We start from the raw sequence: 17,011 nt of genomic DNA on the forward strand, positions 1-17,011 counted from the left end.
GGTTGATGATGGACGGGGGGGGGGGAAGAAACAGAGATCCTCAATAGAAAGCTTGTGGTGGAAGGAAAGGTGGAGGGAGGGAGAGATGTGATGATTTCAGTGAAGATGAGAATCTCCCTCCGCCACATGGGCTTTTCTCCTCCCTCGATTTATTTTTCCTTTTTTATCCCTCTCTCTTCACATCTCCCTCGCTCGCCTTTCATTTTTATTCGATTCCCGGAGGCATCTCTCGTAACAGCTGGCTTTGTGTGTCTTTCTGTGTGTGTGCGTGTGTGTGTTTGTTCGGGGAGGGACTCCAAATAGATAAAATCTTACATATGCATGGACTTAGAGCGCCATGAAAAAAAAGCATTTTCCCCTTACAGATTTCTTCTGCGTATGGTCTACATTTAAAATTTGGAGATGGATTTAAAAAAAAAAACAGGACTTCAGTTATTAAGTTAAATGAACTATTCAAACCAATTTCCTCAGAGGGCTCTTATGTGGGAGATAACAGTAATAAAAAAACATGGTGATCCCTAAGACCTTTGGAAAATTATTCTCTGAACTGATGAGACAAAAGTTATTTTTTCATATAGGTGTCCCTCCTGCTAGAGTTGGCATAAAACTTACATTTTTAGAAAAATGTTGTATCAACCATCAAAACACACTGGTGGTAACAGTGGTACTGCTTTACTGCTCTCTTACCTGAATTGATGAAACCAGGAATTTTGCTCTCCATGTGAACAAATTTGGCTCACTATTTGGCAAGAAACCAGTAGATTTTCTTATTCTCTGCCTTAATTAATGCCTAATAATCAGTTATTACTGATTTAAAAGGTGTTTAAAGATTAATAACACTTCTATAAAGGGAGCCTTATTGTAAAGTTGTAGACGTCTGTCGTAAATGTTTTCTGTCTAAGCACTGCTGCCACCAACTGTTTTGGAGGGGAACTGCTTGTCCTGGCTTTGTGGTCACCTCCCTGGGAATGATCGATCATTAGCTATGGCTGACCTTGCCTGGGAAAAACTTGCCTCTTCTATGCTTTGCTTCGTTCACAGAGTCTGGACCCTCAGCTGGTGAAAATTATTTTCTGAAGGCATTGACTTTGTTGACGTTTTACATTTTGTAAAGAGAGAAGTGCCGAGCCGAGCTGAACGGGATGGCCAACACAGACTGAATTACTTTGTTCACTTCCTGTGCTGCCGTTGCTAAAACTACAGGCAGACTACAATTCTGAAAATCAACGTCATCATTCACAACTTCTCCAGCTGGTCACTGATTGGCCTGATTGAAATTCAACTGGAGAAATCGAGCTCAATGGGAGGAATTCCAGGCGGAGAACTGAAGGAAGATCAGAATCATATGGAATTGTGTAGTAAGTCGATGGCCTGGCTAGTTGTGGCCAAGTGATTGGTTATTACCCCCCAGTGGTGTACAAGACCTTTTGCCAGTCAGAAGAAATCTGTAAGGGTACAGTTACTTTTTTTTTACTTTGTTGTATGGTATTCAAACTTTAAAGAAATATTTTAAAAATGCCAAATTTGATTTGTCGGTGAATCTCCAAGATGTGTTTTCAGTGTGATTTAGGTTTTTGTCTTGTTTTGTGACACAGCTCTAATTTTACTGAATACGCAGATGGGGAAAAGGTGAGCTGTGGAAGAGATTCTGTTCTTAACGGCTCGTGCAATTTTGTGTTTGTTTACACACAACCATATAATTACTTGGCTGCTTCCTAACATGCAGTGAATCATAACCGACACACACACATACACATTATGCTGTTAATGAGCATGTGAATCATTTGGCACACTTGGCAGTGGGAAAATGAAAGAATACTGATTCCCCAAGGAAATCAAACCAGAGGAAAATTAGAAAATATCAGTAACTATTAACTTAGCATTATTTTTGCACAGAGAATAACTCGTGCTCAGATGAGAAAAAGATGGATTTCAATTTTTGACACTTAACAATACTTCAGTTTCAAAGATTTTTTTAGATGCTTCAGTCCCCACATTTGACTTTATTGTGGATTTCCTCTAATAATCAGAAGGTCACACTGGACAATCAGTCTCAAATATATACATTCACAACTAGTAATGATATTTATTTAGGTGACCCCCAACAACTAGCACCTCTACCAGATTCCCTTCATAGCCACCAGAAAGCATTTGACCTTATTCTGTCTGGATATTTCACCTTTCTTTTTGGGAGAAATGGAAGTTCTTTTAGGTTAATTCACTTCCTGGTACCGACGTTACTTTCAGGCATAGACCACAAATTTCTGAACAGCTTTGAGCTAATGGCTTTGGGAAGGCCATTTCTTGTTCCTAATCAAGTTTCTTTAATCTCAGGCAGACTGTTGGGCTCCAATGGTAAAATCTTTAGCTCAATTTCTTGTAGCTATTAAATATTTAAAGTGAGTACTTTAGCAGAGCCAGGAACTAAACAATTTCCTGTTACTGCAATACTAATACAAAAATTAACAGTGTGGTTTAAAAAAAAGAAAGAAACATCTCTTTTGTGCTGTCCATGGTCCTGAACCATGAAACTGAGAGAATTGTGTTTGATGGTGGGAGAATAAAATATAATGATACGAATAACGACGGTAGTTACAAATTCAAGAGCACTTATAAACTTATAACAGCTACTCATTCTACTTTAAATATTTCACAAAAGAGTTAATAAATAGTTTTGCTCTCATTTAACGTCATTTCACGCAATTAGCTTATCTCATTGTAGTGGATTGGCTATTGCTGTTTTTCTTTTTCAGTCCTGTGTATTAACTGTACACTTCAAGTTTCGTTTATATATTTTATACCGGTTTGCTTCAGCACTGTATGTCTGACACGGCCTGTTCATTTTACCGTCTCAAATTACTGCCGGTCCCTGTTTTTGCTTATCAGGATATCTAAAGGTTGTGAAGTCCGCGTTTTTCTGCTGACACATCCCGGTTTGCATTTAAATAAGGTCATCTCCAGAAGTGACCAGTTGGGCCCTCTGGGTTTCTGTGATCTTGCGTCGCCTCTTTTTCTAGACTGCGACCTTGTGCTCGTCTGCCGGGCTTGGAAAATCTGGCTCTCAAGCAGAGTTCAAAGGAAGAGGATAATCTCAGATTTACATTAATCGGTTGGCCATAAAATCCAAATCCAAATGAGTCGAAGATTGCATTTATTTCTGCTGTGAATGTGGGAGAGGGAAAAAAAAGCCAACACTCCCATCTATTAGTGGTCATTTATCCAGTATCTGAGCTGTCGAGATAATCATGCGTTTTAATTTTGAATGCATGAATCTGGGCCTTTTTCAGGTTGGGTAAATCTGTAGCCTGGTTCACTGGGCAGCACAAATAGACACTCGCATAAACACAGTCTGGTCATAATTTCTCTCCTTTCTTGTCCTGTTCTTTCACTCGAGATCTTGGCCAGTAGAAATCTGTTTTAGCAGCCAGTAGCTTATGCCAGTAAGACACTCTGTTCATTGGTTTCTATGGAAGATGATTCGCTGAATGTCTCCATTTTTGTTATATTACTGAGCTGCTGTCGATTATTTACTTTTAAATCTCAGTATTGCGCGTCTCTGTGCACGTATGTGTTTATTAAAAACTGTAATTAGCAGATTATGTGGTATTTCAGGTTGTCAGTCAGTGATGACATTTAGTCATTTAGAGCTGCAATAAATTAAAATGTCATACACAGTCAAACTTGGCTGATTTGGACATGGTGGTAATTAGGGAGATTTATGATGCCCTCGAAAAAAGTATTCGGATTTAACTTTTCAACTTTTTTTTTTTTTACTCCCTGCTAATATTTCGCTTTGTTTCAAGTTTTCCTGTCTTTCTGTAGCCTTTCAGTTTGCAGCAGATGAAATGACAGCTGTCTGTGATGTAACCTGAAAGCAATCCGAGTAATGAGTGGACGGAACAAGAAAACTCTTTCATGTGAGCCTGTCTTCATTATTATTAAGCTCCTGCTTTGACTTCTAAGCCACAAAATGGACGTCGTCTTTTGTGTCAAATTCAATTATTGAAGTAAACATCACTGCTTTGTTCTGTGGTTACAAGCGTGGGCACAATAAAGCAGCTGGGAGAACATGAAAAATATGTTTATGTTCGGGTTTGGAGCTTTGCAAGATATATTCGGTCAAGAAGTAAGACTTGGGGGAAAAAAAAAAGATAAGTATTCAAGCTATGCCTGATAAAAGCTGAGCTAAGCAATATGTTAATTTTTCTTGGTTATTGGCAAACGGCGCTTCTGGCACAGAAATCATCTGGAAGTGCCAGAGACCTCCGGCCAAGGCAGCTTTTAAAGCCAGCTCTGCTCCATCGCTGATGCAGGAACTATGTGATGGAAAAACATTTGTGCCAATCATCTAAAGCAAAAGAGCTTATTTTTAACTTTTCCAATTGCCGTCCATTGTATTACCCAACATTTCGGGCTATCGGTTTATTTCTCTCCTCGATTAAATCCCCACAGTCCTTGCTTGCCGTTGCCAACAATATTGATGGTGTATAAATTTGCAAACATTCTGCTGCCTTCGTTAAAGGAGAGTCACCTCCTCTTTGTTTTTCTCTCTCTTCAGAAAAGCTTCTCTTCCTTTATCTCTATCTCTTTACTCAACTATACACCTACTTTGCTCTGTAATTTGCTCTGCTATTGGATGTCAGTGAAGATGAATTGACCCAAGGCATCGTATTAACACCAGGTCTGGCCAGACACACTTGTATCAACTACCGTAGGTTCCTGTGTAGGGAAGTGGCTCAGAGTCATCCATCTTTTTACAAACACACACACACACACACAGGAGGATTTTATATACGAGTTGCTTGAACCACTCTTCACTTTTGTCACTTTTTCATGACTTACCATCATGGTGAGTGAACAGCTCCATATTCAAAATAGCCAACAATGGTTTAAGTGAAGATACATATACATATGTTTAAATACTTTTATCCCCTTTTTATTTATCAGAATAATGTTGCATAGCTCAAATTATGGACAAATTCATGGATTAGAATGAGACTTGACTCCTTGAATGTAGTGCACCTTTAATCGATTCCTTAGCCTCAGGCTGCAATTTCCTTTAATTGCCAAGTGGATTCAAGCTACTCTCTGTTCATTGGTTTACACTTTAGGTTTATTGCTGCAAAGGTTTTATTCAAAATTTGCATTCCTCTGGTCCAATCTCTGCAGGGATGAGGGCACCATCCCAATCCTGGGCACAGTTAAGTGTTGATGGATAGACTTGCAGTATGTTTGCATAGAAAAACACACAATAGTTCACCCAAAATCTGTGGGCTGTTCAAAATTAGATCTAGACCAACTAAAACTTTTTATTATTACCTTTAAAAATCAGTGCAGCTCATTCACCTCCAAACATGTTCCATCCTCCATTTTTTTTAAATCCCTTCTCAGCCACTGTAGCCTGTCTTACGTTGAGAAATCCAAACCTGATAAGTAAAAGGTAACAGCAGCTTGAATATGCCACCAAAAGCAGATCAGTTTGAGACCCTTTTCCCTTTCCCTGTTCCCTGCTTTATGAAAGAAAATAACACGGGCTTACAAACCCACTCGGAGAGCCGCAGAAATCTGGCGATTTCGTACCGTCTTTGAAAGGCACCAAATTCATAAAAGCCAGACAAGAGAGGCATTTCCCAGAGAAGAAAAGAAAGTAGTTGGCAGTCAGGAGAGAGGAGAGACGGGGAGAAACTTGGAGAAGCATCCTGCCCTGCAAGGTTGATCTTTAACACGTGCAATCTTTTTACACGAAATATTTTCACACCAAATGGTAACCATCCAAGATGAGAGCAGAAACTTGGGAATTCTGACTTAAGAAAAGTGTAATATTGAAAATAATGTGGGAAATGTATGACATAAATCTCAAATTCAGAAAAAGTGTCAGTATTTTCAATCTTGTTCTAATTAAAGATGGACTTACTGCAAGAGTTTAAGTTTGGTAGGTATCTACCCGAGAGCTGCTGCATTTTTTTTTTATTAGTTTTTATCCCAAGCAGTCATTAATCAGCTGGACAAGGTGCTTTATTAAATCTGTCCTTTAAAATATCATTAGTTGTTTGATTGAATCCACTATAAAGGTGCAATATATTGAGTTGGGTTGTTGAGTTGGGTTTTTTTTAGATTGCTCTTTGTGCAATTCAGGTAAGTCACGTAAAGCAAGAAGCTTCATCACAAATTTAAAAGATACACAATGACTGGCAAATTCTTTCTCCATTTACATTATTAAAGATTCAGTCAGTCATTGGATTTCTCACCAAATCGTTCCAAAATGTCCTAAACTGAAATCCTGTTGGCTCTTTGACAAAATAATTCTGATGTATAAATTATCGTCTTCCTTGACTGAGAATAAAGGAAGCATACCACATTCTAAATTCATGTTTTTATCCCTCACACAGACACACAGGAACAAGTTCTTTTTTTCTTCGTCTCTCCACTATGAATGATTTAGTGAGTGCGCCTCCAACAGGGCCACTCAAGAGGGCTTGGAAACTAGGTTAACTTGAGGTAGGCTCCGCCGACTTAAAAGATCCACACATAGACTGAATGTCAACAGCATTTATTTCCATTTATAAGAAACAGGCCATCGTTTTAACTCGTTCGGCTCTGCTCCTGTGCCATTACATGTCTCCTCGCCACAGATTCATGCTTAACACGACTTTTGGATTCAACAAGGAAAAGAAGCAGCCCTGATGTATGATGATTTTATTCTGGAAATCTGAGTTCAGTGCACTCCGCTCTGTAGAAAGATTACAGTCTACACTTTCATTTCATGACTACGGCATGCCTGTGCCTGGGCACGTGTCTGGGTTTGCATCCTCGATGTCCGAAAAGATAAAGTGAGAGACTTGTCTATGAAGAAGAGGAGAGCACGGTGAGACGGAGGAAGACGAGGGAGGGAGGTTGAGTCATCATCATTTTTGTCCAATCCCCTCGCTCCTGCCTGTTGCTTTGGTAACATGATGTCAGTGCAGCCTCTGTCAACTCCTCCGAGGTTCGTGAGCATTTTGCACAACGTGTGTGGTCCTGTGCAACTTTGAGGTTGGAAGGTTGCGCTTAATTGTTTGAGGTCAAATGATTAAAAAGCGAGTCTGTCTGCTCAGCATATACATGTTCTGCTCCTTTTCCACATAATAGTCACACATTTTCAAAGAAACATGAATTTGACGTAGTGGATATTTTATCTTATGCATGTTTTTGTGTTTCTACTACAAGCTTTGGTGTATTTTATTGGTGTTTTATGAGCTACAGTAGCACAGGTGAGTATGTAACCTTGTTACAATATATTTTTTCATGAATTAAAATCAAAAACGTGTGGCCCCCCTAGACTGAAATATTTGAAGATTTACTTGTTCTAAGCTTGATTGACGTTTAGACTTTGACTGAGCCACTTTACCGCACTATGCTTTGTTCCAATCCCCTCTGTTTTTACGAAACCATACTGTTTTTACCTTCACAAAATGTCCCATTTTTCCATGGTAACCTGCGGTAATTGCTGGAGCATTATCACTTCATGAAGGCAAGTCGCTAAAAACTTGCATAACCTTTAGAAACCTTGAAGAAGAAGGCACAAAGAAAGAAAGTCCAAAGGTTTAATTGTACTCAGGAGTAGAGAAAAGACACAGTGCTCTGAACTGCTTCTTCCATCTTCTTATTATGATGACATTTGCCGCTACAAACTGTAATTATGTGTTTTTGAGCCTGACAGACACAAACGGAGCACAAATGGCATTTGTAACCCAGAAAGCTTATCATCCGCGCACGTTTGTTTCAATCCGACCGTCTCGTTGACAGTTTTGATGTGTTGGATTGTGTGTGTACCGCAGAGCAAACAGAGAGGAGTGAGACATTGTAGAAGACACAATGACATCTGTTGAGATAAACAGTAATCTTCTTGCCCACAGTCACTTCAAACAGAACACACTCGCTTTTTTTTTTTTAGGATTTCAAGTGAGGCTAAAAGGTTTTTCAAAGCATCTTTTCAGAAAGTCTTTTTTTCTGTCTTAAAAGAGGCATAGAGCTTAGGTAGAAGTGGAATACTTATACTAAGACAGTTTTCTTAAATCTCAGAAGTAAGTAAAGTCTTTACTAGTTTAGTGTGGTCTTTTTTTTTTTTCTAGCTTTTTTTCTTCTTCTTAAAATGATGCATTGATGACCCAAAACATAAAGGTGAAGTATCTACCTATGATATTGTTGAAAAGCAGTTTACTGTTGGGAACATTTTATCCTGCTTATTGTTTTAGCAGACAAAGTTATGCACAACCAGAACATAAGGTTATTTCATTATAATTGGAATTATATGGCATTTGTTGACATATGATTCAGTTCAGTGAACTGAAAATTAGGACTTTTTGTCCTATTTTATATAAAAAAAGAAACCATTTTCTTCTTGCTTTTGTTCATTTTTGAGGTTTTTAATAATTCTAAAAGAAAGCAAGTTTTATATATTAAAATGATATGTTTAAAAAAACATTATCAAGATAACATTAAGTTGTTACTGTAGCAAGACAAACTTTATCTCAAGCTAGTTCTGCAATTACCTGTGTTTATGAATATTAGATGCAAAATTACTGCACTGCGTTTTATTACACATACTAGAAGAGCTGCATGACTTTCTCCACTTGATGTATTTACTCTGTGGATACATCAAAGTAAATGAGGTCATCTCATTTAAAGGAAAGTCATCTTACCTATCAGACATTGGTCTAACATTTCTAACATTTACTCCATTTTTTAGTCTGCATTCAAAACAAAGACAAAAGTCAAGACATGACAAATTGGTGTTTTACTGTGATGGAAATTTTACTAATAAAGCCCACATTGAATATGAATAAAAAACATCCAAATCATAACATCAGTAAAATTAATTTACCCTGCTTTATCTCTGCTTTTTATCAGTTTCGTCCGTCTTGTTTCTTCTCTCATCTATTTGACCTGACTAAATCCATCAGATAATCTGTTGCTGTGATTACAATATCAGTGCTGCATTGACCTTCCTGCAGATAATTGCTTGCAGTCTTATTTTCTCTTTACCTCCATCTTTGCTGTACAGTGCCTTTCACTCGTTTTATGTCGCAGCCTCAAACTGGAATTTGATACAGCAGAATTAGAACGTCGAAGTGATAGATGATATGATTTTCAAATTATTGCACAAGAACCAAGTGAAAAGCGTGGGCTCCATTTGTATTTAGCCCCTCTGACATTTCCTCGTTTTGAGAGATGTCTCTTATCATTGTTCCACATCTAGCCTCAGTTTCTCAGAAGGATCTAGGTCTGAACTTTGGCTAGGCCAGTCTAAAACGTGTCATTGTAGCTCTGGGTAAATGTCTGGGTAAATTTGTTTGCAGGTTCTTCCACATCAGATGTGAATCTCTGCCGCTTTACGAGTAGGAACACTTTTGTGTCAACCTCACACGTCCACCCTAAATACATACTCCTGTTTATAGTGTGTGGGATATGTGAATGAACTGACCTCCACCTCGGTGTGTTGATTTTCTGTGCCTCTGTCTGTGTGTGTTTCTATATATTTAATCTGTATTCAGGGCTATACGACAGCACCCGCTCCATACACCAGTCATTTGTCACAAATTGACCTTCCGTGCAACCTCAGCGCCACACACACAAACGCACACAAACAGGTTTAATGATGTGTGAACATGAAGTAGCACTCGTTTTTGGCTTCCATGCTGCACGGATCCCCCCGAATGCGGACGCTGGGTTAATGTCAGAGGATCAGTGTGTAGGATGAAAAGCCAGCTGCATATTGAAACCACCTTCGTATCTCTTGCTCCATTCTTCACCGTCAAGCTTATAAAGAAAAAAATCTAGTGCCATCTAAAAATACCCAACTCTGTTTTCCGCAAAACAGAGTTGGGTTGGTTTAAGGTTACGATAGCGAGTCAGTCTAATGGCGAGGACTTTGGCTTTTACACTGGATCGGTTTTATGATTATTAATTACATAATATGATATAATATGTGGAGGAAAAAGAGTCCATCCCTTCCCAACTCCAGGCTACTGAATGGTTATATTGTAAAAGACGATGCAGTTAAATGGGAGAAAAAATCCTTGAGTTGCAGTGAAAAGTGAGGCATTAATTCACTTCTTGAAAACGTTGAAACCTGATTCCAATCCAACTAAATTTTGTCTTACAATAAACAAATTGTATGAGTTGTTAAATTGAGATTTTTTTAAAGATCCTGGTCTCTAGAAACATTTTTTTTTTTTCTCGCCTGACTGACTTTATAATGCATTGGCAGGACAAGTATCCTACAAGAAAAATACAGCGAAGGTCAGCCTTTAATTGTCTAGTCTTACTAAAACCATTGTTTTTCCTTTTAGCACATTGTTCAATATTTAGACGCCTTTGTTTCTCCAGTCACTATCTCACTAGTAAAATAGCAAATTAACTCCAGCTCTGGTCTCCAAAGATTTGTATTTATTTATTTATTAGCTCATTTTCTATTAAAAATATTCTCAGTTGTGATTGGCAGCCAATTGTGCCTCAGAGTGGGAGTACACAAAATATGCCTGCAAGCACACACGTTTTCACACCTGAAAGCAATGTTGGCACACTTATATTCACCAGAAAGAGCTTTAAACGCTGCAGCGTGCACACACTCATGGTAGGTGATCAGAGCATTGGCTTTAATTAGATTTGACCCATCAGCCTCTAACTCAAAGGAGGAAAGACGGCAGATTACTGCTGCCCTCTTTAATAGCCTTTTGAACAATTAATCTGAGATTACAGTGGAGGGGGATAACTTCAGGGTCAACATCACCATGGAGGTGGACGTATACAATAAAAGTCTTACTCTTTCATTTTCTGCATTGGTGACAAAAACAGACCAAATGTGAACCTTTTTGCTTTTAATGACTTGTGAATTTTTATCCCTATAGGCATAAAACGTCTAGCCCTTCAGGAAAAGTTAAGCAGATAAACAACCCTCCAATCAAACACCGTTTCCTGATTATAGGCGGATTACAGCTGTGATTTTCTGAAGATTGAAGAAAAGGAGGACACAGAGGGGAGGAACCAGGAAAAGACTAGCCAAACTACACATCTTACGATGGAACCCGTTGCCTCGTTTCTCAAATGAGATCTGCATGTGGTTCTACTAAGACAAGTCTAAAACTCATCACCTAGTGGCATTAAAAAGAAATAATAATTTAAAGTGATGTTTTCAGGGCAAATCTGCCTCCTACAGCTTTTAATTTAAATGCTTGGTGGCTATAAAAGAATCGTGAGTAATGCCTGAAAAAAGGCTTGGTTTTGAAAGGTTGTACTAATGCTGCAAGAGAAAGTACAAAAGGAAAAAGCCTTTGGTGCTTTTTTTTTTTTTTAGTATGTTCATCTTTTAATATATTGTACTTTAGAAACGTTTTCATACATTAAAAACCTCTTAGTATTTTTTTCTTCCAAGAAAGCCATTAGCCTTCCTTGAGTTTTGTCATTTGCTACTCATGTCATTTTCTACGTTGTACCAGAAAGTGGTTTGTAGAGTCAAGTCAACTATAACTCTTACAATCCTCATATTTGGCCCTTGCAGAATAGAGAGATTACATATCATCTAGAAAAATAACACACCGTCCGTCCCCGCTGTAGTAAGTCAGTGTTGTGGGGAGGCTTTTCTTCAACAGGGACAGGGAAGCTTATATGAGTTATTAAGAACGTGCATGGAGTTAAAAACTAGGCTACGACGGACCCGTTAAAATAAAAGCACGTCCATGTTTTTGAATGGCCTGGTTAAAGTCCAGAACTTAATTTGTTTGAAAACTGATGTTTACATACACGCCTCTTCTTCCAATCTGACCGAAGCTGATCTATTTTGCACGAGGAAATGGACAGTTTTTGCCTCCAGATACAAAAAGCTGGTAGAGACATTGAAGTTTGTGATTGTAACATGACAACATGTGCAAAAGTTCAGGAGATTTGAATGTTTTCCCATGGCACAGAAGACACTTTCTAACAAAAACTGAGAGTCTCTGATAAAGTCAGCCTTGACGACTAAAAAAAGCTTCTTGTAAGCAAAGAATAAAGCCATTAGAGATGGTTTAAAATGTCTCCAAAGTAATGCACGTATTAGGTTAAACGATGCTCTCAAAAGGGATTTTGCAGATTACTGTATATACCTTAATGTCTTAAAAGTGTTGAACCGGTGTTACTGAGCTTGTGGGATGTGTACAGTAAATTTCCGACAGTATATGTCTGTAAGGGGACGTAGATGTGAGCTTTGTGTATTGTAATCAGCGGAGAGGCTTTTAAGTGGCTACCCAGGGCACACTGGGAGGAAAACGCTGAGTCTCTGATGTTAATACAAAGAGTCATATCTTTTCACGCAGCGTTATGTGTATTTTCCTGTGTATGTGCGTGGGTGGTATATACAATATGTGTCTACTGGGAACTTATGCAATTACGGCTTCTTCTTCTTCTTTGTTTTTTTCCTTATTACCAGGCTGACTGAAATGCTGACAGACATACAACCCTAAGCTGACATAAGCAATCGCTTCGCCCTTGTGTGTGTATTCCTGCGCGTGCGTGGGACATGTGTTCAAACGGACACTAATTCTCTGCGTTTTATGACTGAGAGGGCTGCGTAGTGGAGGCGTTGGATACACACATGCACTCAAAACACATTCTGGCTAAGAATAGGATTTTTTTTTTTTTTTTAAACGGCGCTGCGGAGGCTCTGAAGGCCAGCGACTGTAAAAAGGATTTTCATAAGTTGAGTTCTGACTTCAGGGCTGATCTCCGCTAAAAGACATCTTCTACTCATCCAACCTGAGAGCTGGAGCATTAATAATGCTATTAATGTTCTCTTTCTGAAGTGCCCGACTAAAAACTTTAATTTTGCTTTTTCTGCGTGCCGAGTAATGGCAGGTATTATCTAACCTAACGGTACATATTGAATATACTTTTATCTTTTTAAGGGTCTGGGTAGTCTTCTAAGCATCATTCTGTTTTCTGAAATACAAGCCATAAATGTCCAAAATCCTTCTTACATTTATTAATATATAAATTTCATCATTAGTCTTAGGCTTAGTCGCACAGAATCAAAAAGGGCTGTTTCACAGTTTTTTTGGTTTTGTATAGAATCGTTGTGTCCTGTATTCGTCGCCAACTACTTTACTCACAATTTTGATCTCATGTATGCGTCGTGTGAGTTTAATTCCATGTCAACCTTATCAACCTCTTAAATATTTTTCTTGCTTTATTAGTAAATTAATGCTGCCGCTGCCTATGTTAATGTCTATCTGTGAAGAGTTGCTTCTGTAATTATGCAAAACTGATCTGTGTTGTTTTTGGTGTCTTTTTTTTTTTTTTGTATTGACAGCTGTTGGGGTTCAGATGACTCTGGAGGTGCTTGAATCCAAATTCAGGACCATCGCTGCACAGGTAAGACCATTCAGATGGTGCTCTGTCAGTAATATTTTGGATGTGGCACCAATCATGTTGGATATTGCATTTTGTGCTAAGGCCTTCAACTCATCCACCATTCCAGTACATAATGCCCTCTGTTAGTCATATTTTAGATTTACCTGATTATTTAAAGTTTAGACATACAGGCATCCTGTTGCTTCTTTTCAGATATTTTAGCAATTAGAAAGCACAAGACTAGTATATTTTATGTCCTTTATTGTGGTGAAAACTAGTTGTTTATTCTAGTGAGTTTTAAAAGTTTTTTTTTTTAAAGTTTTCACATTTTAATAATATTACAGGAATTTCTTTGTATTTTTTTAATAATTATTATTCACTTGCCAAAAAGTATAACTTGTTCATTCAGAACAGTAGATTTGAACATCTCTATAGTTGCTTATTTTTTGTTTTGTTTTATTTTCTCAAAATAACTTATATTTTGGAAGACTTATGCTAATGTGGATTATTAAGATTTTAGGAGCCATTCTTGGCTAAACATCTTTACAAGAAATTCTTGTCAGGTTTGATACAGTTTCCATTTCCTTCCCCGATACCTCCATAAACCAGCTGAAGAAAAGAGTCCTATTTATTCATTTTATTTTTCAAAAAAAGCAGCATCCCTCTTTGTACAAACATCATTTAAAATATAGAGTTTTTAGACTGAATTTAAGCAGACCAGTTTGAAAAAATAACTATCAGTATTTGAAAGGAACGAAGCAATTTCTAGACCTCTGGAGTTGCCCCGCTCTGTTGTCAAATTAAACCTTTAAATGTTAACTTTATTGCTTTTTTTTTTTCTGGTGGTAATTTGATTTTTCCCCTCGTAGAATATTGAAGGTAGAGTCTATTGCGCTGGCTTTAATGACAACTTTTTATTGTAACATTAATTGCTTTTATTGAAGAGTGTTTGTGTAATACAAACACAGTTAAATTCCAACCCCCTGTTTTGTTGCTTCAAAAAATATACGCAACTTTGAGGCTGACTCTATTTGAAATTGTCATGCAGGGTGAATTAAAATGATTCTACAAGTCAGGCCAAACTGTGGCTAGAGGAATTGGGAAAAATCAATCATATTGGTTAATTATGGTAAAGAATGTGGGAAAAGATTAGTATATTTATGTTTAATATGAGACTTGATGTGTAATTTAGACCCGCAAGAAGTTCCAGATGTTGATTATTGTTTTGATATCCTGGTTTAAATCAATGTTTTTCAGTTAGATCAATAATCATCCACTAAGTCTATGATATATAAGTCCATTATTACTTTTACTTATTAAAAGATCCAATCAAATAATTTACTAGTCCATTAAAATAGTAATTTCTGCCTCATTAGTTGATAATTAAAACATGTAGATCTAGTTTAGCCTAATGTAGTGCTTCATCTCTCTGCTTTCGCCGATAAATAAGTGCTCACCACGGCTGTTAGAGCATACGTCCAGATTAGATTCCATCATGGAAACTGTTTAGAGCGATGCACGCTCCGCTGGGAGTCGCAGAAATAGCCGTAAGTGAAAGATGTGAGCAACCTTCCACACCTCCAGGAGAACCGGGAGAACTTGCCTAATTTGCCGTAACGCTTTTTGCAGTAGCAGGTGCTTGATGGTTTGCTCCCTCTCCTCTGCTCCCGCGGCTGTAAATGACAGCAGTTAAAAGGCCATTTAGAGCTTCTGGCTGGCCATTAGGTGATGGATAGCTCCTGCAGCGAGGCTCTGTGTGTGGGGATGTTTGTGTTTGTGTGTCGGGGTGCGAGCGTGTTTCTGTTTGCATACATCGGTGTGTGTTAGAGACGTGTGTCTGTTCGTGTTAATATGCGTCAGATTAACAGGGAGCATATGCTCTACCATCTGTGCCAAAGTATCTATTACGTCCATCATCACACACACATTGTTTGTGATGCAATGTAGTGTTCTTGTTTTTTTACTCGGTTTGTCTGATGAAAGAAAAAATATATTACAATTCTTCATAATTTTTTTCCCTCTTTTTCTTCAACATTTTCCACACTTTTCTTCTTTTAATCAGTTTCCTTCATATATTCGTTTTCACCCTTTTCCTCTCTTCCATCCTCTCATCCTCCCTCAGCCAGCTTATGTAATCATCTTATCATCTTGTCATGTACTTTCAAAAGACTTCTGCACTCACTGCATGTGCTTGTTAGACCAGCGGCCATGTGTGTAAACGCATAGGTGCGCGCAGTGATGCTGCTCTTGCTCCATCAAGGATTACACTACTGCACATGTGGTCAGTCCCAATTTATAGCAATCACCAGGCAGAAAGGAGAGTATTCCTATCTTCTTAAATATCAATTTTATTCTAATATTAAAACAAAATTTGATGTATTTTGTTATGTTTTGTCACATACTGGTCAAGTTGGGGGGGGAGGGGGGGGACATGCAATTTTATAATTAAACCTCCCAAAATTAGATTTTTGTCTGTGCTCTTCCCCTCTTAGTCAATATTTTATTGCAACTTTTTTGGCTGCAGTTACGCCTGTAATCATGGGACGTATGTCTCAACTCTACCAGGGTTGTTAGGATAATAGATATTTTGACATAATTGATGCAAAAAGTGTATTTTTTTATAGATACTTGTTGGGGCTACATGATATCACTAAAACATGCAATATGCAGTAATTTTAGCAAACATTGCAAGGATATTAATACTCGCAAAAACTCGTCTTTGTGTTTGTGACCACTGCAGACTTCTGAAAATTTATGGCAGAATGTTGATTATTTTTATGAGTCATTAAGTTTTCCTGCATATTATTAATTATTTCCAATACATTAATGAACTTTATGCCATCTCAATCAAAAGCCACTTTGAAATTCTCCATAACATTACACTGCGAATATTGATACATGGAAATAAAACTGGAACCGAGCGTGTTTACACTGATCCTTTAATTCCCCTTTAATTAATTGGATGAGACGGTCCATTTTCCTTTTAATTTCCCATCAAGCCTCACCGTTTGCCTGTGTTGTAGCGGGGGACACGCCACCGTTCCTCTCCGTCCACTGAATTGTTCCCCATCCCAGGAGGCAGCGATGGGAGGCTGAGAGAAAGACTGACACTCGGCTGTAATAGGACTGAAAAGGATGATAAATTGTTTCATTCACAGTTCGACATGCTCTGTTTAACCTGACCATGATTCCAAAGACATACTGTCCATAGACGCCAACCCACACATTGTGCTGAAGACATGAGATGTGACCATTTAGTGCTTTTTTTTTTTTTTTTGACATATGAGCAGGTCAATAATGGAGAAAAAGAACAAACTTTCCCTCTTGAAGGAAAAGTTTTAAGATGTAATTTTGCTCTTTTATTATTATTATACTGTAGGGACATAGACTACTTTCACTCATTCTTTGCAGCTATGTTGATTTAAATATTTATGAACATCTCTGGTATATGTCAAAACATGTAAAAGTAGTATTTTTTTTTAGAAACCAACCTTTTATTAGAGTACATTTATTCCTTACATGTTCATGGTTTTGGAAGACATCAAAAATTAACTCATTTATTTTATTTGACATAATGCTGTAAAATAAAAATCACACTTTAATGATGCCTTCCAATTGATTTAACACAATTTATGAACAGTTTGAA

General features: G+C 37.8%; 1 protein-coding gene across 6 annotated transcripts in view; it reads left to right on the forward strand.

The window, feature by feature from the left end:
• Positions 1 to 17,011, forward strand: part of cacna2d4a (calcium channel, voltage-dependent, alpha 2/delta subunit 4a) — an 85,979-nt gene that overhangs the window by 57,651 nt on the left and 11,317 nt on the right. For all 6 annotated transcript variants that reach the window (XM_015026997.1, XM_015026990.1, XM_015026977.1 and 3 more), the window contains one exon: positions 13,325 to 13,386. In XM_015026997.1, coding sequence (XP_014882483.1) covers positions 13,325 to 13,386 — 62 coding nt within the window. The remainder of the gene's footprint in view (positions 1 to 13,324; positions 13,387 to 17,011) is intronic.

This window comes from Poecilia latipinna, unplaced genomic scaffold (genome assembly GCF_001443285.1).
Source record: "Poecilia latipinna isolate Pla-1442-1.1 unplaced genomic scaffold, P_latipinna-1.0 Scaffold100, whole genome shotgun sequence".
Classification (NCBI taxonomy): domain Eukaryota; kingdom Metazoa; phylum Chordata; class Actinopteri; order Cyprinodontiformes; family Poeciliidae; genus Poecilia; species Poecilia latipinna.